At 46.1% G+C, this 26,363-nt stretch overlaps 1 protein-coding gene across 1 annotated transcript in view; it reads left to right on the plus strand.

Moving 5' to 3' along the window:
- Positions 1–547: 547 nt before the first annotated feature.
- Positions 548–26,363, plus strand: part of LOC103664834 (chondroitin sulfate proteoglycan 4-like) — a 61,889-nt gene continuing 36,073 nt past the window's right edge. The window contains exons 1-5 of the mRNA XM_040630623.1: positions 548–652; positions 11,163–11,326; positions 11,662–15,225; positions 16,629–17,096; positions 22,040–22,216. Coding sequence (XP_040486557.1) covers positions 11,824–15,225; positions 16,629–17,096; positions 22,040–22,216 — 4,047 coding nt within the window. The 5' untranslated portion in view covers positions 548–652; positions 11,163–11,326; positions 11,662–11,823. The remainder of the gene's footprint in view (positions 653–11,162; positions 11,327–11,661; positions 15,226–16,628; positions 17,097–22,039; positions 22,217–26,363) is intronic.

Genomic DNA, 26,363 nt, shown 5'->3' on the forward strand with positions numbered 1-26,363 from the left:
CCCCCCCGCGCTGGCTGGGGGCGACGCCCCCTGGCCGGGCTGCGGGCTCCGGCCGCGGGGCGGAGAGGGGCCGGCGCAGGTAGCTGGGGCGCCGCCCGGGAGTGAGCGCGACCGCGGGGCCGCCGCGGCGGGATGGGGCGGCTTGGGGCCCGCCGCCTCGTCCTGTTCGCCGCCTGCCTGGGGCTCTGCGGGGCGCGCGGGGCGCTCGGAGGTACGCGCCTAACTTCCCCTCCCGGTCCCCTCCCCTGGCCGCGCCGCGCCCGCTAGCAGAGGGTGGGCGCGCAGGGACGGGGGCGCCGGCGGGGGCCCTCCCCGGACTCCGGGGGCCCCGGGAAACCGCGCGGCGACCCTGACTCGAGCTCTCGGGCTGGGTGTCCTGGGCTGGGCGGCGGGGAGGAGACTGCTCGGCCCTGCGCGGGGGTGTGGGCGCCGCCGCGGAAAACTTCCAACTCCCGCCTCCCCCCCGCCCGCGGCCCCCGCCTCGCGCGGCCCTGCCCGGCCAGTTCGGGGGAGCCCCAGGGTGGGGGTCCTTCCTGAGCTTCGCGGGGCCCTCGCCGCCGATCGGGGGTTTCAGAGTTGGACTCTCGGTTGCACTCGGAGGAGCAGAACGAACGAATCCTGCCGCCCTCCCTTCCGAGCCGTTGCAGCCCGGGTGAGCGGTACCAGACCCTCTGGCGCTTGGGGCCTTAAACTTTTCCCGAAATTCTGTGGTCGCTGGCCTGGCCTTTTGTTCTATAAGTACCTCCACAAGCCCACTTACATTTTCTGGACCTAATTCGCTGGAAAAGCTTTGCACTCCCATGGCGCGTTCCAGAAGTCAAGGATTACTAATAAAAGCATAATTATTGGGACTTTTTACACAATGAGCCCCGCACTTGGGCCTTCTCGCCCTCCATGGCTTCTTGAAATTTAATTTAGTTCAATGAAAGGCTTCCTTTGAGACTTTTTAAGATAAAGCATTCTGAATCAACGGCCTTGTATCTCTTTGTAGGATTCGAATTAAATTCTGAACGCTTATTTACTTCATTTTGGGCATAGAATAGACAAATAGTGCCATTGGGCCTACACCGCCTCATGATTTCACGAGGAGCTTCGGAGTCAGGTTCCAGCCACGATGGCATCCGTAGTATGGACACTTCACTCTCACTCCGGTTGCTCAGGGTCTGACCGCACCCCCCCCCCCCCCCCCCCCAGCTCTGCTCCCACCCTACTGTATGTGGGCCCTTCCAAGCTCCTTCTCCCATCTTCTTCCCTCCTTCCTGATTCCTGCCTGGCCCGAGAGTGGATTGGGTCAAGAACTGGAGGTCTGGGGCTGTGGTCTGAAGCTTTGATGTGGCTTTGAGAGGGAAGGTTCCAGTTCCAGAACAGGGAGATCTGGGAGCGCAGTGAATGGTTCTGACTGGGTGGTGAGTCAGTGAGCCAGTGGTCAGTGTAGGGTGTTGGCAAGTCCATAACTTTGGAGTCAGATGGACTAGGGCTTCAACCTGAGTGCCATCCTATGTTCTCAGAGTGGCTTTGGGAAAGTGACTTTGCTTCTCTAGGTCTTAATTTTGCATCTGTAAATTTGAAATAATGACTTCTTCAGAGAGGCTTGATTAAATACTGTGTTAAGATTTCCTTACCACCAGACAACTGCTCAGTAATGCTCATTTCCCTCATTTTCTACTCATTACCCTCTTTCCTCCTCATCTGTGCAATTACCTTGGGTATAAGGCTGAGAGCCAATGGATTAGATAGCCATCAAGGGTTACAGAACATGGATAGGGAAGTTTTCTTGAATTCCATAGGATATACAGTAGTTCCCCCTTATCCAGAGGAGATACATTCCAAGACCCCCAGTTGATGCCTGAAATCATGGATAGTACTGAATCCTATATGTACTATGTTTTTTCCTATAATACATACCTATGATAAAGTCTAATTTGTAAATTAGGCATAGTCCATGATCAACAACAACTCACAATAAAATAGAACAATTGTAAAAAATATACTATATGAAAAGTTACATGAATGTGGTCTCACTCTCTCGAGATATCTTATTATACTGCATTCACCCTTCTTGGGATGCTGTGAGATGTCTGTGTGATGAGATGAGCCAGGTGGATGATGTAGGCGTTTTGACGTAGCTTTAGGCTGCTGCTATTGAACTTCTGAAGATAGGTCAGAGGGAGGATCATCTGCTTCTGGACCGTGACTGACCACGGGTAACTGAAATCGTAGATAGGGGAGTACTCCTGTACTTTTAACATATATACTGTTTCTCATCCGTGGTTCTAATGGCCACACACATATTGGATACTGCGGTCTTACCAAAGCTACTTTGGGGCACTTTGAAGAATATCTTCTTGAGTAGCTAGAAATCTGATTTAGGTTTCTTTCTGACTTCCTTGGATGATTCAGGCTGTGCTTTGAAGAAATTTAATTGTCAAATGTAGGTGAACTCTGCTGTCAGTGCTTGAGGGCCTGATGTGTCCTCAGCCTGGAGAGTCTCGCCACAGCAGGGAGCCACTTTGTCTGGGAAGCGGATACTGTCTCAGTAAGAATATCCCTCCGCTTGCCTCTCTTTGCAAATCAAATATCAATCCTACTATCACTAACTACTTTCTCACGGTATGACATGTACTTAGCGCTAGACTCATGTTGTCAATAGTTCAATAAATTTTGACTACCTTCTTATCGGATCTCATTAGAATATTAACGCTTTGACCTTGTACCAGCTATGATCAAGAGCTCCAACAGGAAGAGGAGAAATGCCAGCCCTTCCAATTCCTTGTGCATTTACTGGTCCTCGCATTGTTTCTCTATATTTTTAATCTATGGCTTATTTGCAGGAATTTTAAAAAACCACTGATCCTGTTAGTGAGGATTTGTTTAGTTACAGTGAGATAACACGGTTGTAAGGCCGGTTGTCCAGGCAGACTGCATGTGGTGCGTCCCTGACCGGGAGAGAGAGTGAGGGCATCAGCGTCCATCTTTCTGTCTTGCACAGTTCCCGCTGCTCCCTCAGGGAGACTTGCGTACCCAGCCGGTGAGACACATGGCTGGTCTCACCTGGGCAACAGAGGCAGGACACCCATCAATCTGTAAATTAGAGATGAATAAAGAATCCTGATTTTTTTAGATTAAGGCAGCCTGTGAATTCATAATATTTTCTTCTGGCTCCACGGTGCATATCTGGGCACCCCACTTTGCCGATTCTTTCTTTCTTTTTTTTTTCACCTTGCCATTTCTACCCGAGGCTGTGGTGTCTGAACCCAGATACTCACTGTGGTCAGCGTGTTACGGTCAGCCAGACACCAGCTTGTGCGGCAGGAGGTGACCCAGTGTGGTGGCCCCTGGAGCTGGCTCATCCAGCCCCACTCATGGGTGCTGTGCTGCAGGAGTGGGTAGGTCCCGGGGTGGCCTCATCAGCCGATGAGTTCAGGTGTTTGATGCAAATCTCTTTTATTTAATATATCTTAATATTTTAAAAAATAGAGCTGCACAGGCCATACAAAGCACAAACAAAACTCATAACCTCTGCTTCTGGGCCTTTCCCAACGCTCCTGCTTTATTCCCCTCTGTATTTCCTGCACTTAGTCCGGTACCTACAAATGACAGGTGCTCAACAAATCCGAACACCTGAATGACAGAATGCACCTGGGGACTGTGGAAGGCAGAGCGACAGCTCCCCAGGGAAGTTCGCATCTTAATGCCCAGAACAGAGAATATGTTGCTTTACAAGGCAAAAGGGGCTTCATAGCTGTGATCCAATTACGGATTTTGCAATGAGGAATTACCTCGGATTGTCTGTGTGGGCCCTAAGCAAACGCAGTGTTATAAGAAGGAGAAGGTGATATGTTGGAAGCAGAGGTGGGAGTGATGTGACTGCTGGCTGGGGCCACCAGCAAGAAATGGGGCAGTTTTCTAGAAGCTGCAAAAGGCCAGGAGACTGATTCTCCCCTCCAGCTGCCAGAAAAAATGCAGGCCTGCAGACACCTTGATTTTAGCTCAGTGAGACCTATGTTTGGACTGCTAGTCTCCAGAACTGTAAGCGAAGATGGTGTCATATTACGCCATTACGTTTGTGGTAATTTGTTGCGGCAGCAATAGGAAGTGGGGGAACCAACATAGCCCTGCACGAGGGCCACGTGCGGAACATGCAAGTTAGGACCCGGGCTCTATGTCACTAAAGAGCGAGCTGTCCGCTCAGCCAGCACCCAGCTAGGGGCCAGGACTGCCTCACCGCCTCATTGCTGCGGGGCTACGGGAAGCTATGGAGTCTACAGGAATAGCCACCCCCGCCCCCGGAGTGGTGTGGGGCCCTGTCTGTGTGACCCTATGCAGCAGGTATAAGGTGGAGACTAACCCCTGGGAGGAGCTCAGGGCAGGGCAAGGGCTAGTTTTCTTTTTGCAATCTGAGCGGTTGGCATGGAGACTCATGTTTGGGGAAGGAATGAAAAGTGAGAACGTGGCGGGTCCTGTTCTGCAAGAAGAATTCCAGGGCCCCAGATTGCTCTGGCCTCACCTGCAAACCCAAGATCTGCATCTTCACGGTGGCCCCGGGCCTGCTACCCACTCCTTCCCTGCCCTCCTACAGGGCCGGCAACACGGCAACACGGTTGGCCGAGAGATGTGGGGCCAGAGGTCCCTGTCACCGCCACCCCCCGGCCAACTAAGCACCTGCCCGTCCATACCTCTTCTCTCGCTGACTCTCTTTCCCAAGCTCTATGTTAGTGGACCTGAGTTTTGTGGGAGAGACTCTTAGAGCTTCGCTTGTTGGGGTTTGCTTTTAGTGAACCAAGGAGGTTGGGCCTCTCAGGCATGTTACATGCTTGTACTAAGTTATTTCATACTTGGAAGTTTTCCTTTCCGCAGAGTGTTCTGGATGGTTAGTTATCTCTTGAATAAATATTCAGCTTCGGTTTGAGAAAGCGTGCAACATCAGTGCCACAGTAAAACCCTACAGACATTCCTCAGAGCAGATTTGTGAGGCAAAAATGTGGTTTTTCTTTCCAAGCGCAGTGACTCCCCTCACAGGGTCAATGTGAGGAAGAGCTGCTTCATAATGTTGGCCCTCGTCGGAGCACCTCGTCTTAGGACTTTGTATAATGCAAATGCTTTAGCGGAGAAGTTTGCTTTTGTGGTTTTGTATTTTAATTTTTTTTAAAAAGATTTTATTTATTTATTCGACAGAGATAGAGACAGCCAGCGAGAGAGGGAACACAAGCAGGGGGAGTAGGAGAGGAAGAAGCAGGCTCATAGCAGAGGAGCCTGATGTGGGGCTCGATCCCGGAACGCCGGGATCACGCCCTGAGCCGAAGGCAGACGCTTAACCGCTGTGCCACACAGGCGCCCCTGTATTTTATTTTTTAAATAAGCTTCTACGCTTATGCTATATCATCTATAGAATATATTTGGAAGAATGGCAATACATAAAAAGGTACAGTATAAAATTGTCGACAGTGTGATATTATGAAAAGGCAGCTCTTGTTTTCAGGGAAAGCACAGTTCTGAAATCTCTTTTTTGGGAATACTTTCCTAATTAGTTTCTATCTCACTCTGGCTTTGCCCTCATACCGTCTCCAGGCCGATGTTTTTAAAATCCAGAACTGATGTGTCTCCTTCCAGCTAAAAACCATATCTTCCCCATTGTGTGCAGAATAAGGTGCACCCTTCTTCAGATGGTTTGTAAGGCCCCTCCCCAACCCCGTCAGTGGGTCCCTGCCCATGGGACCCAGTTGGTCAGTCAGCCATTTGCTCCCCAAATGTTCATTGAGAATTTCTTGTCATATATGTGCCAACAAAACAAAGCAGAACAACACCGAAGCTTCCCTCCCAGGGTCCCCCTCTCAGGAAGTGGATACCCAGCCAGAAATCTGGAAATTCATCTAGATTGCCCCCCGTCCTCTCTCTTTCCCTTCTGGACAGTCCAGCTTTTAAAATATCTCTTGAACTCAGCCCCTTGTCCTCCTGCCTGCTTCCCTACTCCCTACCATCCCTTGGAGCCCATTTTCTGCCCTTCTGCCAGAGTCATCTGAATTGCAGTCTGGGCACAGCATTGTCCTGTTTGATCCCTTTATGGCTGTCTTCGAATGGAGTCTGAACTCTTACCTCGGCTTCCAAAGTTGTCATTTACTGAGGGCCTCCTATGTGCCGGGCACTGTTGTAGGCACTGAGGACGGAGCAGTGACCAAGACTAGCCAAGCCTCCTGCCCTCAAGTCCTCACATTCTGTTTGGGGTGGTGTGGGACTGCAGCTGGGTAATAACCCAGGAAATAAATAAAGAAGGTAACTAGTGCTTACGATAAGAGCCTTGAGAGGAGTCGCTACTTTAAACTGACGGTTCAGGGAAGGCCTTTCAGCCCTCTGACCCTGTGCCCCCTGACCCCTCATAGCCCTGGAGCGTCACCCCAGTTGCTCCCCCCTCACACTGTGCTCGGCCAGACTGGACCTTTGGCCCCTTACAGACACTGGCCTCTTTCTCTCTTATCTCTCCCTTCGTTTCTCTCCTCTTGCTCTCGCCCGTCCCTCACTAGGTCTTCCTGGAAGCCATTGTCTTGCCTGCCGGAAACACCCTCAGTCCATCCCCTTGACCACGCCGAGTGCTTCCGTTGTGGTCTCCGTTTCCCAGGTGCTGAGCCGCTCTAACTGTTTGATTGGCAGTCTGTGTCATTCACCTTTGAATCCCCATGTTTGTGGTTTATTTGATATATTTGTGGGCAGCATAAGTACAGGGAGGATGGGCCACTTCAATCTGTTATGGGCACAGTGCTCCTTCCTTCATACCCCAGCGGGGCCTTGAACACGTGGCTGTTGTACCAACTGTGTGCTATCGCCTGGATGGGATATACTCTTCTTTTTGAGCAGCTTTCTCTTCTGACAGATGCAAGCCTCCTTAGTCTCAGCAACTTCCTGCTTCCAACTCCTGATACCTGGCACGTAGTAGGGGCTCAATAAATAGTAAACCAAAATACCCCCGAACAAGCAAAACCAAAATCAGACAAAAAACAAAAAACCCAGGAAGATGTAGTTTGGAAAAAGAAATGGGAACCATTTCTAAGGTAGATAAAATGAATCGAATAATCACACACACACCCACACACCCCCCGGGGAGAAATTATAGACAAATAGAAATATTTACTTTCCCTGAAAAGTCTTTTACCCACCTTATTACCAAACTTTGGCTTCCATTCAACCATTTCACCTTTTACAAAAGCACATAAAACCAGGAAGTTGCTCTGATGTTTGTTCACCTTGACTTGCCCTACCCACAGAACACTGAAATCACACTGTTTCCTTCGCTGCAGGTGAAGATCACCTTTCTTTTTCTAGGACCCAGTTTTTGATTGGCTCGTTGCTGTTATTTTGAGGCACTCATCAGGAGCCACAAAAGTTGACTGAGGTCACTTCGGAGATCAGTGAGGACACGACTGGCTTCAGGCTGTCAAACCAAGGGTTTTAAACCTGCTTCCTTGTTTTTCCCCTGAGGCAATGGAAATTTCTAGCCATCAGCTGATCCTGGAATGGATTTAGTGCCAGGGAGGTGAACTGTGGGAAAATATAATATGACTTAGTCATTCTCAGCGGTAGGTTTTATGATTTAGAAAACATTTCCTGGTTTTGAGAGCTTAACAATACAGCCTCTACGTCTGTCAAAAATCAGAGTGAGGGGGATTCGGTAACCGGAAGGCCAGCACCATACACTCGGTAGGATAGCTAGTGGGTTTGTAAACGCTTGTTTCGTCTTTCTGACCTTATTGTTACATTCTTGTTTTCCTGAATTTAATTATTACTGGAGAAGAATGCTTATAGCTACCTGAGAAAGTTTGTAGACATCATATTCGTCTCTATATCCGCTTTGTATCTTGGTGAAAACACTGGATCAGAGGTGGGGAGTACTGGGTTTTTGTCTTAGCTCTGTTTTGACCCTACATAAATCCCTAACCTTCTCTGGGCCTGAGTTTACTCAACTATAGAATGAGGGTCTCCTAGGTTAGTGTAGTTTGGCTCAATAAATGCTTGCTTGCTACTTATCTGACCTTGGGTTCCCTAAAGACAGCAGCATAGGCAGGGATTCTTGTGCAAGTAAAATGCTGAGTGAGGGGACCAGGAGAGAGCTGTAAGGAAGGAGGGAAGTAGGATAGGGCAAGAGAAGAAAGCAAGCAAAGATCTGGGTGTAGCTGACCTAATCTCTGCCTGATCCCAGAGAGAGTTCTAGGATATGAATGGCAACACAGAGCTCTACATATTTTATACGTCTGTTTCAATCAGTCATTGTCTATAGGTCCCCCTCTAGGTCAGGGGGACTGAAATTTCTGGATAACACAGTGAAACACTAGAGGGTGGGTATAGCAGCTTGTTAAAGGGGATCTCAGGGGGCTGCCAACAGAACCTAGCATGCCACCTGTGGCCAGGCGCTATGCTAGGTATTGGAGAGGGAAAGATAAACAAAGAGGTGGTTCCTGATCATAGGAAACTCATGGACTATTCCAGGAGATAGATGAATAAGCAGGGGATTTCAGTACAACATGGTGAATGGTGGAATGCTGGAAGGAATATGCGGAGTGTTGTAGGAACACAGGAGGCGACATTGCAGATCGGGTCCCGCAGGAAGCAGAATCCAAGATGGAGATAATCATGCAGGAGCCTTACCGAGGCCTGTTCTTAGGGGTCAACATTTGTTCTCAGACCCATATATGGTACCTCCTGGAGACACAGCAGGAGGTGTTTAAAGATCTTTCATTAAAGTCTGGGACCCGCACTCCGATAGAGTGTTGCTTCTGAGCCGGCGATTCAGCTGTACCTTCATTAGATGGTTCCAACACTCTGTCAGGTCCTCAGCTTCCTCGTGTGACATACGGCAGGACCAGTGATCCTATGGCCTTAGGCCCATTACCACACCTTCCTCGGAGTAAAGGGTGTATCTTTGACTGCTGTGATGCTATTTGGCCTCCGCTGAGTGGAATAAACACTCCATGAGCCCTTCATATAGTGGTGCAGTCGGAGGCAAGAAAGGCAAATATACGCCCAGAATATGTGTCTATTTTATTTTTGGAAACAAATCACTGGCCACTCTAAAGAGAAAGGGTTTCATTGAGATCAGCTCAAAACCACGTAGACAGTTGATCTCTCTTCAAGGGATCGTAACATACTGGGGATTGGTGTTGGACCCCGTCGGAGGCATGTTGGGCATTCCAGTAGCAGTAGCTAGGGAAGCCTTGGTAAGAAGGAGCCCAGACTCCTGGGTGCTTGTGTAGACTCCACCCCTGCCACCGTGGCTCCCTGTTGTGCCAACATGGGGGGGCGGGGCAGATGCCAGAGGCTGGCTGAGGTCAACTGACCAAGTCACTCTGTCTGCCTGGTTGTCGAATGCACATTCTGTGTGGCTGTTTTCTGGTGGGCATTAACATGCAGTATACAGGTTTTCCCACTTCAAGCGTCAACCCCAGACCTCCTTGTTCCTACTCTTTCAGTCTTTTGCATCCTAGGCTCTTGATCATCTGGCCAGGCCAGTTGCCACTCTCTATCAGCCTTTATTTATTTGAATCTCAGTTCACGTCTCTCTGTGTGTAGGGTGGATGATTGCGTGTTCTACCAAAGTTCTATCCACTGGGAGGATTTTTTCTTACTAGTGTTTTTCATGGCTACCGCTAGGAGGCGCTATGGTGCAGTTGGAGTCTGTTTTCATCGCGCAGCCACACGATGAAGCTGACTCATCTGTGCACCACGCCCAGGTGTTCTGTTTCTCCATCAGCTGGTACCACGGGATTCGCCCGTGCAGACGTCTGTGTGACCTGAGGAAAGGTGCCGGCGCAAGAATGGCGATGATGGAGCACTGGGCTACCATCCTGTGCACTCGCTTGTGCCTTCTGGTCTATTTATTCTCAATCTTGGACCAACCGTTTTCATCCCTTTCATCCATCTGTCATGGTAATTCTGTCCTGTCTCACAGCGGGTTGTTGCATTTTCTGTGCATCTAGGAGTCACTGTAGCAGTGAGTTCACACCATTTCTGGTAGTCTTTGCCAGGGTGTTATATCCTGTATCCTTGGAGAGTCCTCCCAAATCTATAAATTCTTCCTTCCCCAACTTGACGCTTTGCCCCCTTGATCAGGCACCCTCAGCGGTTTGTGTGTTCTGGCAGCTGCAGGTGGTAGAAGACCCCTGGAGAGGTCCTACAGCTACATCAGGGTCTAGTTCTCTTCCACCCGTGTCAAGCGCAGCATGCCCCCACACACGTTATGTTGTGACTTAACCTTTGTTTTGTTTTCGGTCTAGTGGCCAGGAGGGGAGATGGGAGTTTATCTTCAGAGGTCAAATGCTGCTTGTGGGGAGAAGCCTCTGCATCCTCTTTCAGCAAGGGGCATGCCAGCCTTAAAGGAGGAATAGGCCACTTCTGCAGGCTAAGACGGTTCAGAGACAATTAGGGACCCAAGGTATTTGAATGCATCCACCCAGATGTCTCCAGTTCCTTATGTCAAGGTTCTATTCTTTCCCAACCAGGATCTTAGCTTTGTCGGACCGAGCCTGTCATAGATGGGACTTTAACGCTATTTTCAGCTGGTTAGTCTGACGATTATTTCCTGGGTGGGTATCTTACCTTCCACTGGTCTCCTGCTGTAGGAAAGGAGGACTCTATATGCTACCACGGAACCCCTCTTGCTTTCACACTTAGCTTGTAATTTTCAACTGATCTCTCCTAGCGTTTCCTTATCTTTTTCCAAAGCTTTATTCAAATTAGCAATAGACACCCAATTCCATAGTCCTCATGGCTACTATTTGCCCTGTATCTTTCATGGCTTGAACTTTCATAGCTGGCTAATATGTTCCCTTCTGCTCTTACACCAGTTCACCACCAGTGGCTTGGGATTATCCCTGTGACAGGGAAGGAAGCAGGTTTGGGTACATGGAGAAATAGATTTGCAATTCAGTTTCAACAGAAGCCTCGACCACCCTTCTCGAGAGTTCTGAAGAGAGACTGACCCATCAGAGATGTTTGAGTTGGGGCAAGAGAACACTGAGCCTTTGTACCCCCACATCTGATCTGTGGGCTACCCCAGGAACCAGCTGTGGCCTTGGGCAAGGCAGCTTTCTTCAGCAGGGTCAGTGCCTGAAGGGAGATGGCACTCTAAAATGGAACTGTCATTGTGTAATAAATTTACTCATTTATACTTTCCCTAGCATCTTTTTATGGTGAAAGCTATGTGGAGCTCAACATCATAGAAGTTTCATCTGAGTTATTTCTTCAACTAAGATTTCAAACCAGCAAACCACAGGGATTACTTTTTCTTGCAGCTGGGAAAAATGACTACTGTATAATAGAACTTCTATCAGGAAACATACGGGTAAGATTTTCTTAAATCTTTAAAAACGTGTAACTTTTCAATGACTGGAGGAAAAACTGTGGGAGAGAAAGAGAACAAAATAGCTATCCATTTGATTACTGTTATTTTACTAGAATAAAATCATGTGCCATTTGAAAAGTTAGGATATCCTCTGATTTTACCAGCATGCCTGAAATATTCTGACTCTGAAATTTTTAAACCTCATTGTGTAGTCCGTACATGTGGAAAGTGGTTTCAGGTCCAAGTTTCTCTCTCTCTCTTTCCTTGGATGGCCCTGTGTTCTCCATAAAACACTATGAGATGAGACAGATTAATTATGGTTCTTTCTCTTTCAGGTGAGGCTGAATTTGGGTGCAGGTGAACAAGTCCTCCTTTCTGAGCAAAGACTTCGTCTGGATGACCTGCTTTGGCATTCAGTGGAACTGTACTATGTTAAAAACAGTATCTCTCTGGTTATCGATGAACATTATGAGACAACAGGCCAAATCACTGGTGGGATGCACAATTTGCACTTTCAACATGGAATCTACATAGCAGGCCATGGCGGACTTACCGTCCCTTACCTAGAGGGAGAGCTCCCTAGTTTCCGTGGATGTATGGAGGATGTGGTATTTAATCAGAGGGAGATCCTCGCATCCCTTAGGTCTTACCCTGGTTTTAAGAAGGTTTATGAGGTGTCACTAGGATGCAATGATGAATTTTTTGCAGGGGAGGGTGAAGCTATCAATTTCTTCAGCTCCAGATCCTATGTCACTTTCCCAGAATGGAGGGTGCGAAGGGAAGGGTTGTTGGAATTTGCTTTGCAGACTGGAACTCAACAAGCTTTGCTTTTATTTCAGTCAGGTAGAGAAGGAAATTTTGTTGCTTTGGAAATAGTTAATGGTCTGTTGAAGGCTCATGTAGGAAGGAGCAAAAGTAACACCCAGCTCTCTTCTTTTAGCTTAGTTAATGACAATAAGTGGCACATTATTCAACTCAAATTCACTGGAAGGTATCTGGACCTGATGGTGGATGAGCAAGGGGAAAGGACGTTGCTGCCTTTGCAAAGCAAACCATTTGTATCAGAAGGTCCCCTCTTCGTGGGAGGTCTTGATAACCGCAAGGGAGAAGAAGTTAAGAAGTTAGAACTTGCCTCTGTGCCCAGGAAATCTGCTCGAGGAATCTCTTTCAAAGGGTGCTTAAGAGGCTTGGAAGCCAACTCAGAAAAGAGAGCATTAAAGAACGCCCTTGTGTCCAAAGACGTAGCTGCCGGGTGTAAATTGCAGAGTAGTGATGATGAGAACCCTTTCATAGCGACAACAGAAAGCCTGCTTCGGTCAGAAGGTCCCCTTTCCACTAGCGGCCCTGAGGCGGGCAAGCCTTTTCCTCACCATGCGAGTGGCTATTTCCTGAGTCTGAATAACTTGGTGGTCCAGGAAGGTGGGCGGGCCGTACTGGAACAAAGGCATATGAACATGGCTGTAGCATCTGAAGATCTGGGTATCCATCCTTCTCAAATATTATTTAACATAGAGGAAATGCCCCTTCATGGGTTCCTTCGAATCGATGTCACCCCTGCACAGGAAAGGGGGGAGGCTTTCACTATGTTAGATTTGGGGCAAGGGAAAGTTTGGTATGTCCACGATGGTTCAGAAGAACCTAGGGATTTTTTCACATTTTCAGTCTCATCCAAGAGCAAGAAGGAAATGCCATTATATCTGCAAGGACATGTTCCATATGTGTTTAACATTACTGTCCTTCTGGTAAATGATCCCCCAGTCCTTAAGCTCCCCGAAGGAAACTTGCTTCTCCTGTTTGAGAATTCTAAGAAACGACTGACTCCAAATATAATACACGTGTCAGACCCTGACACAGATTCCTTGAGTCTTAGTTTCTCAGTACTTGGCAACTTCAATTCAGATGCTGGGTTTTTAGAAAACACCAATGGTCCTGGGAAAGCCATTACTGGTTTTACACATGGGGATTTAAGAGATGGCAACATTTTCTATGTGCACAGAGGTCATCGGAACTCCCGGATCCTTCTGAGAGCAAGCGATGGAGAGCTGGTTAGCAATACGGTAGTGTTACGGGTCATGGCTGTTCCTTGGGACTTTGAAGTGGCTGTTAGAACCGGGGTAGTCGTCCAGCAGGGTGGCACGGTTCTGATTACACAGAGCAACTTGTCAGTGGAGGTTAACGGTGAACCCCATGAGATGGAGACCCGCTATGCTATCACTCATCCACCCCAGTTTGGCCAGATTCAACGGCAGGGGTCAAGGGGCGAATGGAAACAAGTTAGTTCCTTTTCTCAGCGTTCCATTGATCGGGGTCGGGTCCGGTACCATAGTACATTTCAAGAATTACAGCTAGAAAATGTTACAGATCACTTTAAATTTAAAGTTAACGTAGAAGGAAAAATCAGTGAAGAGCTGATGTTTCCTATTACTGTACGCTGGCTAAAGTTTATACTTCTGAAAAATGTGCCTCTCGAGGTCAGTGAAATAAGCAGACAAGTATTAAACTCTGAACATTTGCAGGCTGTGACAGAGGGTGTGGATGTAACTCAGAGAGAACTGCATTTTAAGTTACTGACCCCACCTAAGAAAGGAAAATTGCTAGTTGGCAATAAAGTTCTAAAAACAAATTCCGTCTTCAGCCAACAAAACGTTGCAGACTCTAAGCTAAGTTATGAGCCACAGGAGAGGCCCAGGGAAGATACACATGATACCTTTAGGTTCCTGATTGCCGCAAAGCACATAGAATCAAAAGATTATACTTTCAGAATAAACTTTGAAGGAGATAAGACACGCATTATTGTAACTAACAGAGGATTACTTGTAAAAGAAGGAGAAGGGAAATTAATTACGAAATCGGAATTATTTGCTCAAACGCTGGACAATCAGACCTTCCAATATAAAATCACCGAGAGTCCTCAGCACGGGAAACTGAAGCTGGTTGACTTTGCAGATCCTCTGGGAAGTCGTGACAATATCACCACGTTCACTGATCAAGACATACTGGGTGAGCGGCTGATGTATGTCCACGATGACTCGGAGACCCAGCAGGATAAATTCCTCCTTGTGGCCTCCGCCACAGGACCAGGCCCAGTGGTCAGGCATCTCGACATGGAACATTTATCCACAGAAATTCAAGTTGCCGTTTCTGTAGAGTTAAAGAATGATGAGAAACCAGTGCGTGTGGTAGATAAGGCCTTTCATGTTGTGAGGAATGGCCAGCGCCTACTGACCCTGGCAGATCTCTGTTACCATGACCCCGACTCAGATTTTGATGATGGGCAGTTGCTCTACACCCGGCGGGGCATCCCAAATGGGGACTTGGTGAGAGCCAGTGATCTCACTCAGAAACTCTACCAGTTCAGGCAGGATGACCTGCAGGAGGGGCGAGTGCTCTTCCGGCATCGGGGTGTGGACTCCGCCCGCTTTGTGCTGTTTGTGACAGATGGTGTCCATTACACATCATCCCTTCTTGAGGTCAGTGTGTCAGACCCTTACGTCCAGATAGCCAACAACATGGGGCTGGTTGTACAAAGAGGAGAGGACAGCAGCCTCACAGCCTCTAACCTCAGTGTCACCACAAACCAAGATGTCAGAACAGACCACGAGATCGAATTCCACATGCTGCAGCCCCCAAAGCATGGCAGAGTGCTGGTCAACCATTCAGTGTCCCACTCATTTTCCCAGCATGACTTGAAACAAGGACGTGTGATTTATAGGCATGATGGCAGTGGCAACTCTGATGTGTTCAACCTGACAGTGAAAGTTAAAGAGATACATGTAGACGTGAGCATCTATGTACGAGTGTACTCAGAAGACCACCAACATCACACCCAAATTCTGCTCATCAAGACCCTTGTAGTTGAAGAAGGAAAACCAGTAAAACTGAGTAGAGGAAGACCCCAGGTAGGTAGTTGTCCTACCACCAAGCATTCTCTCTCTCCCAGAGTAATCTACTTCTAAGGCTATTTTTGTGTTGATTTCTCCGTGGTATTCAGAATGACTTTTTTCTAAATGTAAATGCCATTGAAAAGCAAAGCTGGAAAGTCTCATGATTTGACACTACTGATTTTCCTATGGTTGGAAATGGAATATAAGTGATAATAAGCCTTATGGTAAAGCCAAGTGCACACCAGCACACAAGTATGTGTGTTTGTTTACTGTACAATGAACAGGTAATGAGGAGATGATGTGTGTATTATAGTAAATTAAGAGATCTTTACTTTTTTCATTTTTTATAGAAACACTGCCAATATTTCATTTGATCTGCGTTATATTTGTGATGTAATGAAGCAGGCATAAAAATTTAGAGCAACTTAAACATGAAAAGGATTCCTAAAACAGCAGAGGATGCTGTCTTATGCAGTTAGTTTCCTTAGCTCCGAAGGTGGCCTCATTTCGTTTCCTGAAATTGATGGATAAAATTGGCACAGGCTAGTGGAATGCCAGGGGTGAGACCTTATACCAGAAGCTACCAGGTTTCCTGGGTCTCCTACTTAGAAACTCCCAGCAGGCAAAGCTCTGTTGATCAGAGTTAGGAGAGAGTGTTCGTTTTAGGGTAATCCTGCACGGGGTTTGTGAACTGTGACTTAATGACAGCTGACCATAAATACAGGCTATTCTGAATCTACCCTCAGGACTGCAAAGGAGTTTCCTTGTTTGCTAAATTCAGCCAATAACATCAAGGAGAAATGAACTCAAATCAGAAGCAGTTTACTAAATGTGTTTGCTTAGGGAAATATGGGGCTCACCAGCATTTCTCGATTCTTTTTTAGGGTCTTGGCGAGTTTATGTTTTACCACCAGGGGGCATGTGTAGTTCAGTGACTATAACTCAGTTACAATGAGTTTTGAGGTGGATTTTGCTGAATCAATAAATTAAATCTATATTGAAAACGCTGAGCTAGTTAAAATGGAAGAGAAAACTTTCCTTTACAGTCTTGCAATTTAAGTGATTCAACTTCTGCTTCTTCAACCATCTTTTATTTCTTCTCCTTATACCATCTTATTTCTTTCACCTCAACTTGCTGAGTCCTGGGTGTCTTGCTGCTGTGAATGATGCCTTGTTAATGCATTAGTAGCTAGTCAGATGTTGTCGACAATTATTTTTCTTTGCAACCACGGCTAAATGCAAATATTGACGTGGTCACCAGAACAGACCCAGGCTTAAACTCTGTATCAACCCCGATAGTAACTTAAGCCATTTGTAGACGTTAATAGAGAACAATTGGGTTCATCAAGGGTCTTGACTCTGATGAGTATTGACGTGTTTTTCTTTTTGTGTCTGTGTGCTGTATATACGGACTCAAGGCTGTCCGTGAAGATAGTATTCCTTCAGAGGCAACGTTCACCGTCAGAATTCCGCCAATGCACGGACACCTCCGGAAATCTTTCCCAGAAGGCAGCTTGGGTGCAGATGCCAAGTCCCCTCTGATTTTCACACAACAGGATATTGATGACGGGGCTATTCTTTATGTGCAGACAGCTCCTGACCAACAACAGGACCGTTTTTTACTGGATGTGGTGACTGGTTTCCAAGCTGTGAATGGAATTGAAATCTTAGTGGATATCGTCCCTAAGCGGATTCCTCTGGAGGTACAAAATTTCACAGTCCGAGAAGGTGGTTCCAAAGTACTTCTCGAAGACTATCTCAAAATTCCCAACAAATATTTTGAGGGAGTTGACTGTGAATTTGTTCTACTCAAACCACCGAAACATGGTTATGTTGGAAATTCTCATTTTCCAAGAGTAAAGCTAATGAAGTTTACCAGGAAACAGGTAATCATTCTCAGTTAATACATTTGGGTATGTGGGATAAGAGAAAAATACTGCTATTTATTATTTAGATGAATGGATTCTCAGGGGTGATGAGACTTGAAAGGGTATCTAGTTTAACCTCCTAAGAGATGCTAGAAGCCCCTTTCATGGTAACCCCATAAAGAGGTCATCTAGCCATTGCTTAAATATATTCAGTGATGGAGAACTCACTAGTTCATGCAATGGGCACTTCCAGTTTAAAAATACTTCAGAATTGTTAGAAAGCTCTTTCCAGGGGGGTGCCTGGGTGGCACAGCGGTTAAGCGTCTGCCTTCGGCTCAGGGCGTGATCCTGGCGTTATGCGATCGAGCCCCACATCAGGCTCTTACGCTATGAGCCTGCTTCTTCCTCTCCCACTCCCCCTGCTTGTGTTCCCTCTCTCGCTGGCTGTCTCTATCTCTGTCAAATAAATAAATAAAATCTTTAAAAAAAAAAAAAAGAAAGAAAGCTCTTTCCACTGACCTGAAGTCTGCCACTTAGACACTTCTTCAAAGTCCTGGTTCTGATAGCTCATAGCACAAGTCATACCTCCTTTCCTGAAAGCTCTTTAAATATTTGAACGAAAAAGTTATCGAGTTCCCTTGGATTTTATCTTCTTTAAGTTAAACATCTCTAGGTTCTCCCACTTTGGCTCATAAGTCATGTGTTCTAGCCCCTGTGCCATCCTGGCTGCCCATTTCTAGAGGAGCTCCACACTGCCGCTGTCCCACTCAAAGTGTTACATCTAGATAGCTAACACAGACATGCTTTAGTCATTAGTGGGTTTACTCATTTATTCATTCCATTGTTCAGTCAACAGATGCTGACAGAGTGCGTACTGTGCCATGTCCTGTGTAAGCACAGTGATATCAATGGCTAAATGGCCCAGTCAATGGCCCACAATCAAGCAGCTGGACACAACTTCTCATCTAGTGTTCAGCATGAAATAATCACTCAACTCAGAGCTGCTATCATGTTTCTTTGCTTTGGGCTAGGTTGGTATTCCTGTGAGACTTGGCTTTCTTATCAAGAATAAAAGAATGATTTCCATTATTTTCTAAGTATTGAAAGGAGCTTGCCACCATCTTCTTCATTAGCTCCTAGGAATACATACTCTTCAAGTTGGAAGCTCTTAGCAACCACCTGGCATGTCTGGGTATCTTTGTCCAGTTAGCTGCAAAGCCATGTGGGCTGCTTTATTTTGCTTCTAAGGATTTCATCTTATCAACGGACTTGAATTGATTTGCTAACCCCTTCCTCTTCAAGTTACTGTGCAAGGTTGCCATGATAAGGAGCCATATTCCTTGCCCTCAGGAGATGCTGGGGGGGCGGGGAATAGGCACACAAGCTTTCATGTAAGTACACCCTTCCGATGCTTCGCAGAGCATTCTCACAGTGGTGCTAAGGAAGGGCAGAGTCGGCACATCTGACTCTGATAGAAGAGAATAGGGAAGACTTCACAGAGGGAGTAGCGTTTAAGCAAGACTTGAGGAAAGGAAGAAAGAGCAGGGAGGTAACAGGAGAAACAGAAAAAAAAAAAAAAGCAACTGAGCAAAGGGAACAGTGTGGCCAAGGATATGGAGGCATTGAAGTGAATGTGTTCTGGGGCCTGGGACATAGCCCACAAGACTTGCAGGTGGGCTCAGGAGGAGCAGAGAGAACTGAGGCCAGACTGGGGAGAGTCTTGAATTATATGTCAAGAGGATCAGACTGAACCAGGAGGCATCAGGGAGCCATGTGAAGAAGCAGAGAATCCTGAGGGCTGGAAACGACCTTGGAAATCAGTGCTTCTCTGCTGGGGACCCTGGGAAGGTGATCCTTTAGTGACTTCCTATAGACATCTCTTCATCATGGCTTCCTTCTCAAAGGCTGGACAAACCATCCAAGACGACCAGTTGCTCTGGTGCAAGTTGAATTTAGTACTGTTTACCTCAGGGACGCTAGGGGAGAGACTGAGCACTAAATTTTAGTCCTGTCTTGGTCAATTCATTATTGATGGTGCTTTGTAAGAAGTGTGCTTTTAGAATGGTTGGTTGACATCTGAAAGTCAAGTATGTGTGTCCCTTCTAGGGTCTATGTTATCGTGTAGCCTTGTTCACAGTCAGGGTCATGTGTCCCTGCTCTTCCAGATGACCCCTTGGTACTTTCTCTTCCTGTATGACTCCAAGGTCTCCAGGTTTTGAGACGTTGTTTTCATGTAAAGTGGCACTAACTCCTAACAACAGGTGGCTACCGTGTTTAGTGGCTTGGAGGAGCCCATGGCCATGTTTGCCCTTCATTCATTCAGCAGATCGTTTTTGAGTATCTTTCATGTGTCAGGCATGCCAGTTTTAGATAGTGGGGATACAGCAGTGAACAAAGCCAGCAACAAGCCGTGCCCTGATGCCCTGGTAGGGGAAAGAAGCGGCAGAGAGAGACTGCAGATAAAATAAATGAAATAAATGGCATGTTGAGTGAAGATTAGTGTTGTGGAGAAAAACCAAGCAGGAAAGGGAGCTGGAAAGTGCTGGAGCCTTCTGTGGTGTGTATGTGCGTGTTCAGTTTCAAATCAAGTGCTCAGGGGAGGTCCCATTGAGGAAGTGGCATCTGAGCAAACACCTGGAGGGGGCGATGGATGGGTGAACCAGGGGGACATGGAGGGAGAACATTCAGGAAGAGGGAAGAGCAAGTGAACAACTGTGTGGAGAGCAGCAAGGGGTTTGGTGGGACTGGGACGCGTGCCATGGGAGGAGAGCTGTGAATGAGGTTACGGCGGTCCAGCATGGGAGGGCCTTCTACCCCCTTCAACCCTGAGGGAGATGGAGGGCAAGGGGGAAGGGAGGCGAGCAGAGGCATGACACAGTATGTCCTGAACATGATTGGTGACAGGGGACTGAATACTTCTCAAACTTTTAAGATTTTCTACAAGTGTGTTCTGCCTTTTCATTTCAGGTCAACAGACATTTTTCTAGTGTTAGAAGTCGAGGAATAGGCAAACCCCCACCAAATCTTCTCTTTGCTTTTACATTAGTACATATTAAATGGCATGTAATTTGGGGGAGTGCCACTCCTTTGAAGAAATGCTATATTTCTCCAGGAAAGATACCGAGGAGGCAACTTGTGTTAACTACGATGTTCCTGAAGCATTTTAGGTACAAATTTTCTCACATTCGGATCAATGCCATCTTCTGTGTTTATTTTCAAGTAGCTTAAAACAGCATGTTTCAGAACTTGGGGTCAGGCCTATGGTCTGGGACTTCTCTGCCCACAGAACTCCAAAGAAATTCTCATAGAACCTGTGTACAAACGGCCACAACTTTCCCTTGAGACGCTTCCTGAACTTTTCAACTCTTGTCAGAAACACCTCTGAGAGATCAAAAGTATTTGCTCAAGGGAAGTGCACTATAGGAACAGGCAAAGTTGAACTGCTAAAATTTTTGGCAGTATTTTATCAAAACAAACACAACCCCAGAGACTTTTCTAGAAGTTCAGCTACTCCTGTTGGGCTTCAGAAGTTGTCTGCCATTTTATATTTGGGTCACAGGCTCACTGAAGCCAAGTTTCCTTCTAATTTTAAAATTCTCTTCAACTCTAATTATGATCCTGTGCTCTTCAGCATTTTCCATCAGAGCCTTAAAGACATGAAAGGCATTCTGATCAAATGTGTGGTATTACAAATCCAACAGGAATAATTAATTCATTTGATGGCCGTTTCAGAATAAAACTTAGAAAATGAAATCTAACAGGGATAAAAGTGAGTGTTTGCATTTGTGGTGTTACAGTAAGGGAAATCTGCCTTGATAGAAATTTTTCGATATATTTCATTATGTTCTGTCCCCAGGAGATGTTGGGCAGCTAGTTATGGGTAGCATCTGCTGAGAGAGGCACCAGAAAATGATTGTGTTCTGAGGGAGGACCAGGATGAGGAGGTAGCATGTATAGTCTCTCATACAAAGAATAGTTAAAGGAAGAATGCATGCTTAGTTCGGAAAAGAGAAGTCTGGGGAAACTTAATAGTTGCCCTGGTCCAGATGTCTCCAAACAACAGAAATCCAGCAAGTAGATAGACGGTGGAAGCTTCAGGGCTTACACCTAACATTCTGAATTGTCTAACGAAGTAATCCACAACTTCAAAAATTAGTCACTGGAAGGAAATGAGTAGCGTCTGAATTTTACTGCATATTGCTCCTTTGAAAGAACAGTGGAATTGTGTCGCTTACCTATAGCAGTGTTAGAAATGGCCTGTAGGGGCTCCTGGGTGGCTCAGTCGTTAAGCGTCTGCTTTCGGCTCAGGGCGTGATCCCAGTATTCTGGGATCCAGCCCTACATCAGGCTCCTCCGCTGGAAGCCTGCTTCTTCCTCTCCCATTCCCCCTGCTTGTGTTCCCTTTCTAGCTGGCTGTCTCTATCTCTGTCAAATGAATAAATAAAATCTTAAAAAAAAAAAAAAAAAGAAAAGAAATGGCCTGTAGGGGCTCCTGGGTGGCTCAGTTGGTTAAGCATCTGCCTTGGCTCAAGTCATGATCCCCGGGTCCCGGGATGGAGCCCCATGTCAGGCTCTCTGCTCAGCAGGGAGCCTGCTTCTCACTCCCTGCTCATGATCTCTCTTGCTATCTCTCTCAAATAAATAAATACAAATCTTAAAAAAAAAAAGGAAGAAATAGCCTTTGACTCAGGTCTCCTGATGACCAGTCCAGGGTTCTCTTTCCTACCCTATGTGCTACATCGCTCCATTCCTCCTTAAACGTATTCCTAAGATGTGGCGTCATTTCATAAAAACTATCCCATCCATCATAATTTCCACTCTGAGCGCCAGAATCAGACCTCATAGGATGAACACATGCTTCTGTGTTTTAGAGAGACATAAAAATTAGGATTATAGAAACGTATTCATGTTTTTAAATCATGTTTCAGTCAGTTGGTGATTTTCGTTGGTGGTGGTTACAGGTGGAAAATGAATTGATTTACTACGTGCATGATGATAGCGAGGAGCTCCTTGACAATTTCACCATCTTTGCAAATAGCTCAGAGCTTGGAAAACAGAGTTTGCCCCGAACTCTTTTTGTAACTGTGGAATCCGTAAATGATGAGGTTCCAGTAATAACGGCCAACAAAATCCTGCAGGTAAGTGCTCCGTGCTTTTTCATTTATCATAATAACGTTACGGCTACCAATCTGATTTTTTGTATTATTTCTAATGTTAAATAGTAAGACATATGACGATGTATGTACGGTTAACATATTCCTACTGGTTTTAAATAAATGTTAGCTGTTACCAGGACATTCTGCTGGGTAACTGTTGGGAGTTGATGAATCCCAATGAGTAACTGTCTTGTTGTATTTCTTGAGTGGGTGTCATTCACACTGTATTCCCGGAGGCATCGCCTTTTCCAGTTAGGGTGGGAAGGTGAGAATCAGCTCCCCGGTATTGAATGTGTGACCTTGGGCAAGTTATTTAGTCCTTCAGTGTGCTCTCATCCAGGGGGTAGGAAATGGAGAGTTGTGAGGAGCAAGAGATAAAATGATGTAAAACTCTCCCACAATTCCTGACATGTTGTTGGGACTCAATAAATGGTAGCATTATTACTGAAAACCTCCAAGGCTATACCAGTATTAGAATAAAAAAGCCAATGTACTGTCATGTGATGGTATTTTGCTGTTTCTGGAAACTTCCGTCACCCTTCACTTTTTCTGAGAATCCCCTGGGGGTGCTTCTTAGGCACTCACAGATAAACATGTTTTGGCTATCACATGGTGTCCACTATTTGGCTCCTGTCCTGATTTGGGGCCCTGAAGCAATGTCATGGCTTCTACTGGCCACACAAAGGGCTTGACGCTCAGGAGTCCCTCTGGCTCTGAGGGCGCCATTTCCTCCCACACCAGCACTACCCATGTCAATGCTGATGAACCCATTTGTGCCAGTTTACACTCAAGGATCCCAAAGCTTTCACTCAGTAGATTTTCTTGGTCTTAAATCACTCCTTCTTACTGTCCCTTCTTCTAAGGACTTGGGCATGAATTTGCTATTCTGGCTTGGAGAAGAGTTATAGCTATTATAATAGTAAATGTTCAAAAAAAATTGTTAGCTATTATTACGTACCAGGTATCCCTCTAAGGGCTTATAGCTCACTGAGAGATGTGCTGTCATTTCCCTCATCGGACAGATGAGGAAATTGCATGACAGCTGAATGACAGGCTGAGGACAGAGTGACAGAACAGGGGCCTGATGACTTGTTCATGCCTCTTTTCAGGCTCTCTGGCAATGACTGACACATAGTAAAGAAGAAATATTTGTTGAAGGGATGAGTAAATGAAAATATAAACTGTCAATTTCTGCCCCACATTGGCTCATGTTTCAGAGAGTGGGCTTTTGCCTTGGCTCTTTCTTCTTTTAGTCCAGCTGCATTTCTGGAAGAACCCTTGGCCCCTTGCACATTTCAGCCTCTAGGGGACACATTCATCAGGTATGCCCAGACGTGGGAATCTGAAGGCGTTTACTTTGAAATTTGACAGAGACACATCTTCCACATAAGTTTTTGACAACTTCAGCCTCATTTATACCACTCATAAGACTAAATAGTTAATAATGGAGTCTTTAGAAGTCCAGGGGAAATTGGGTAGTCAGAAGAGATGCAGAAGAGATGGACGCGAATAGAGCTCCCTGGGGGCTGATCTAACTAGAAAATTTTATGTTGTTAAACATGCCTACAGGCTGGGGTTTTTAAAATCTGTTTTTATTTGCTCAAAACAATTGGATTTAGGAATAGGCTCTTTAGTGCTTTTAGTTATTTTAAGGCTTGGTTCATTATTCAGCCTCTATATTTTAAGTGAAAAGCTAAAGGTGTTTATACCTTCGGAATGTGTCGCTTTATCTTTAGTTTACTCCACACAGTCATTGTCCAGACCGCCTGGGAATGGGACGTTCCAGCTGGTCACATCTGTAGGCCTACCTCTGTTTTCACAGGGTCTTGCGGTGTTACTATCTACTGAACGCCTTCTCAGCAAAGCGATCTAAGAGTTGCGTTGTTGGCTCGAGGGAGGGATCGTAGGTGTCAATGATTACGAAGCACAGTTATAAAAGTTGACATTTATTATGTGCTTACGGAGTACAGTACTGAACAGCTTCCAGAAGTGGTGTCATTTTCACAACCCTACAGAGCGACTGCTGTTACTGATGTCCTCATGGTAAGGCCCAGAGCGGCACCAAGGGAAGGTGTGGAAAGTCTGACTGGGTCACCACCATGCTGTGCCGCTTTGCCCACTACCCGTGACTGCCTCAAGCTCTCTCAGTGCAGCCACGTGATCGAGGGCTGTCTTCATTAGGAAGAAAAAAGCCCCAAAGCCGTGATGCGTCTTGCTCCTGCTCACGTGGACTTCCTGGAATAGGTTCACTGCAGTTGTATTGACACACGTGTTCACCCAGGAAACCTCAGCAGGATATTTGGGCATTTTGCTGTGTGGTGCGAAAGACCCAGGGGAGGGCCCTAAAATCTGGACACATAGGGGAGAAGAGCTGGAGCTGGCTGAGCAAGAGGAAGACCAAGGAATAAAGTCGTGAACTCTTGGGCTTCCTTCTGAAAAGGAACTGAAGCCCTATTGTGGGTTTGGCTTTCAGTCCTGAGGTGCCGTTAGTTATAAGATGCACCATCAACTCAATAATAGCTTTATTATATTGAAATAGTCCTGTCAATGTAAGATCTTCAGAACATTAAATTGTGAGAGGAAAAAGTGCATGTGCTAGCCTTTGTCTCTGTTTTCCCTTTAAATTAGGGAAATATAGTCTCTGCCAAGAACCTAGAGCTTGCTCAGGCAGTTTGCCCGCACCCCTCCCCTATCCTTGATTCCAGAGTGTGTCTCTCAAGAAAAAAGGAAGAGTTGCTGGGGGCAAGGGCCATTTCCTTTATTCTTACCTTCTTCCCTGGAGAGCCTGGATCCAGGCCAGGCTGCGACTTCCCGGTTTCAGTGGATGTGGTCATTTGACTCTGGCTCTTTCTGAGTTTATTCATTTATTTATCTGGTAAGAATCTCATCCTCTGCCTTAAAAGTTCTGGATTAAAGTTAGAAGACCAGAGTTCAAGATTCGTGAACTGCTCAATTTAAGCAAAATTTCTCTGAGCCTCGTCTTCCTGGGCAGCAAAACCACGATTCAGTTGTGGGTTGGTGTGTGTGTGTGTGTGTGTAAAGACATATATATATACCTGGATTTATATGAGGAATTGGCTTATGTGATTATGGAGGTGGGCAAGTTCCAAGATCTGTAGGGTCAGTCAGTAGGCTAGAGACGAGACCCAGGAGAGCCAATGGTTTGGTTCTTGTATGAAGGTCAACAAGAAGAGCTGATGTCCCAGTTCAAAGGTAGTCAGAGAGAAAAGAATTCTCTTTACTCACAGGAGGATTAGTTTAGTTTAGTTTTGTTTTTTCTACTTGGGCATTCAACTGATTGTATGAGCCTTACTTATGTGAGGGAAAGTCATTCTGCTTTACTCAGTCAACTGATTTAAATGTTAATCTCATCCAAAAACATTCTCATAGAAACACCCAGAATAATGTTTAACCAAATATCTGGGCACCCCATGGCCTCGTCAACTTGACACATAAAATTAACTATCATAGGCTTGAGATTCTATGCTGTCTTTGACTTTTCAAATAGAACTTTCTCAAGACCTTCAGATTATCCCATATGACCACCCACACTCCTCACTTGTCATCAGAGCTTGGAGCAAGTGGCAAAAAGTGTTATTTGCAGTCTACTTGGGAAAAGGAAGTGGAAGCCTAGGGAGTAGACCAGCTGATAGCATCTCAGACTCTGGATAGGAGTTCAAAGACAGAATTCTGAATGTTAACCATTCTATCCTAGCATAGGATATACTTCTTTCTCCTGAAGTACTTTATTTTTTTTTTCTTTTCCTTTCTTCCTTCCTTTCTTTTTTTTTTTTTTTTTTTAAAGATTTTATTTATGTATTTGACACAGAGAGAGAGACAGCCAGCAAGAGAAGGAACACAGGCAGGGGGAGTGGGAGAGGAAGAAGCAGGCTCCCAATGGATGAGCCTGATGTGGGGCTCGATCCCAGGACTCCAGAATCATGCCCTGAGCCGAAGGCAGACGCTTAACGACTGAGCCACCCAGGCACCCCTTTCCTGAAGTACTTTAAACAACATTTCATTAGCCACAGAACTTGTGACTGGCTGGTCTCCAAAGTCATTCAGTGGTGCAGGAAATCATTTCCTTCATGACAAACTGGAATTAGGAATTGGGGTTAGACCTGCTCCA

Source organism: Ursus maritimus, unplaced genomic scaffold (genome assembly GCF_017311325.1).
Source record: "Ursus maritimus isolate PB19 unplaced genomic scaffold, ASM1731132v1 scaffold_15, whole genome shotgun sequence".
Classification (NCBI taxonomy): domain Eukaryota; kingdom Metazoa; phylum Chordata; class Mammalia; order Carnivora; family Ursidae; genus Ursus; species Ursus maritimus.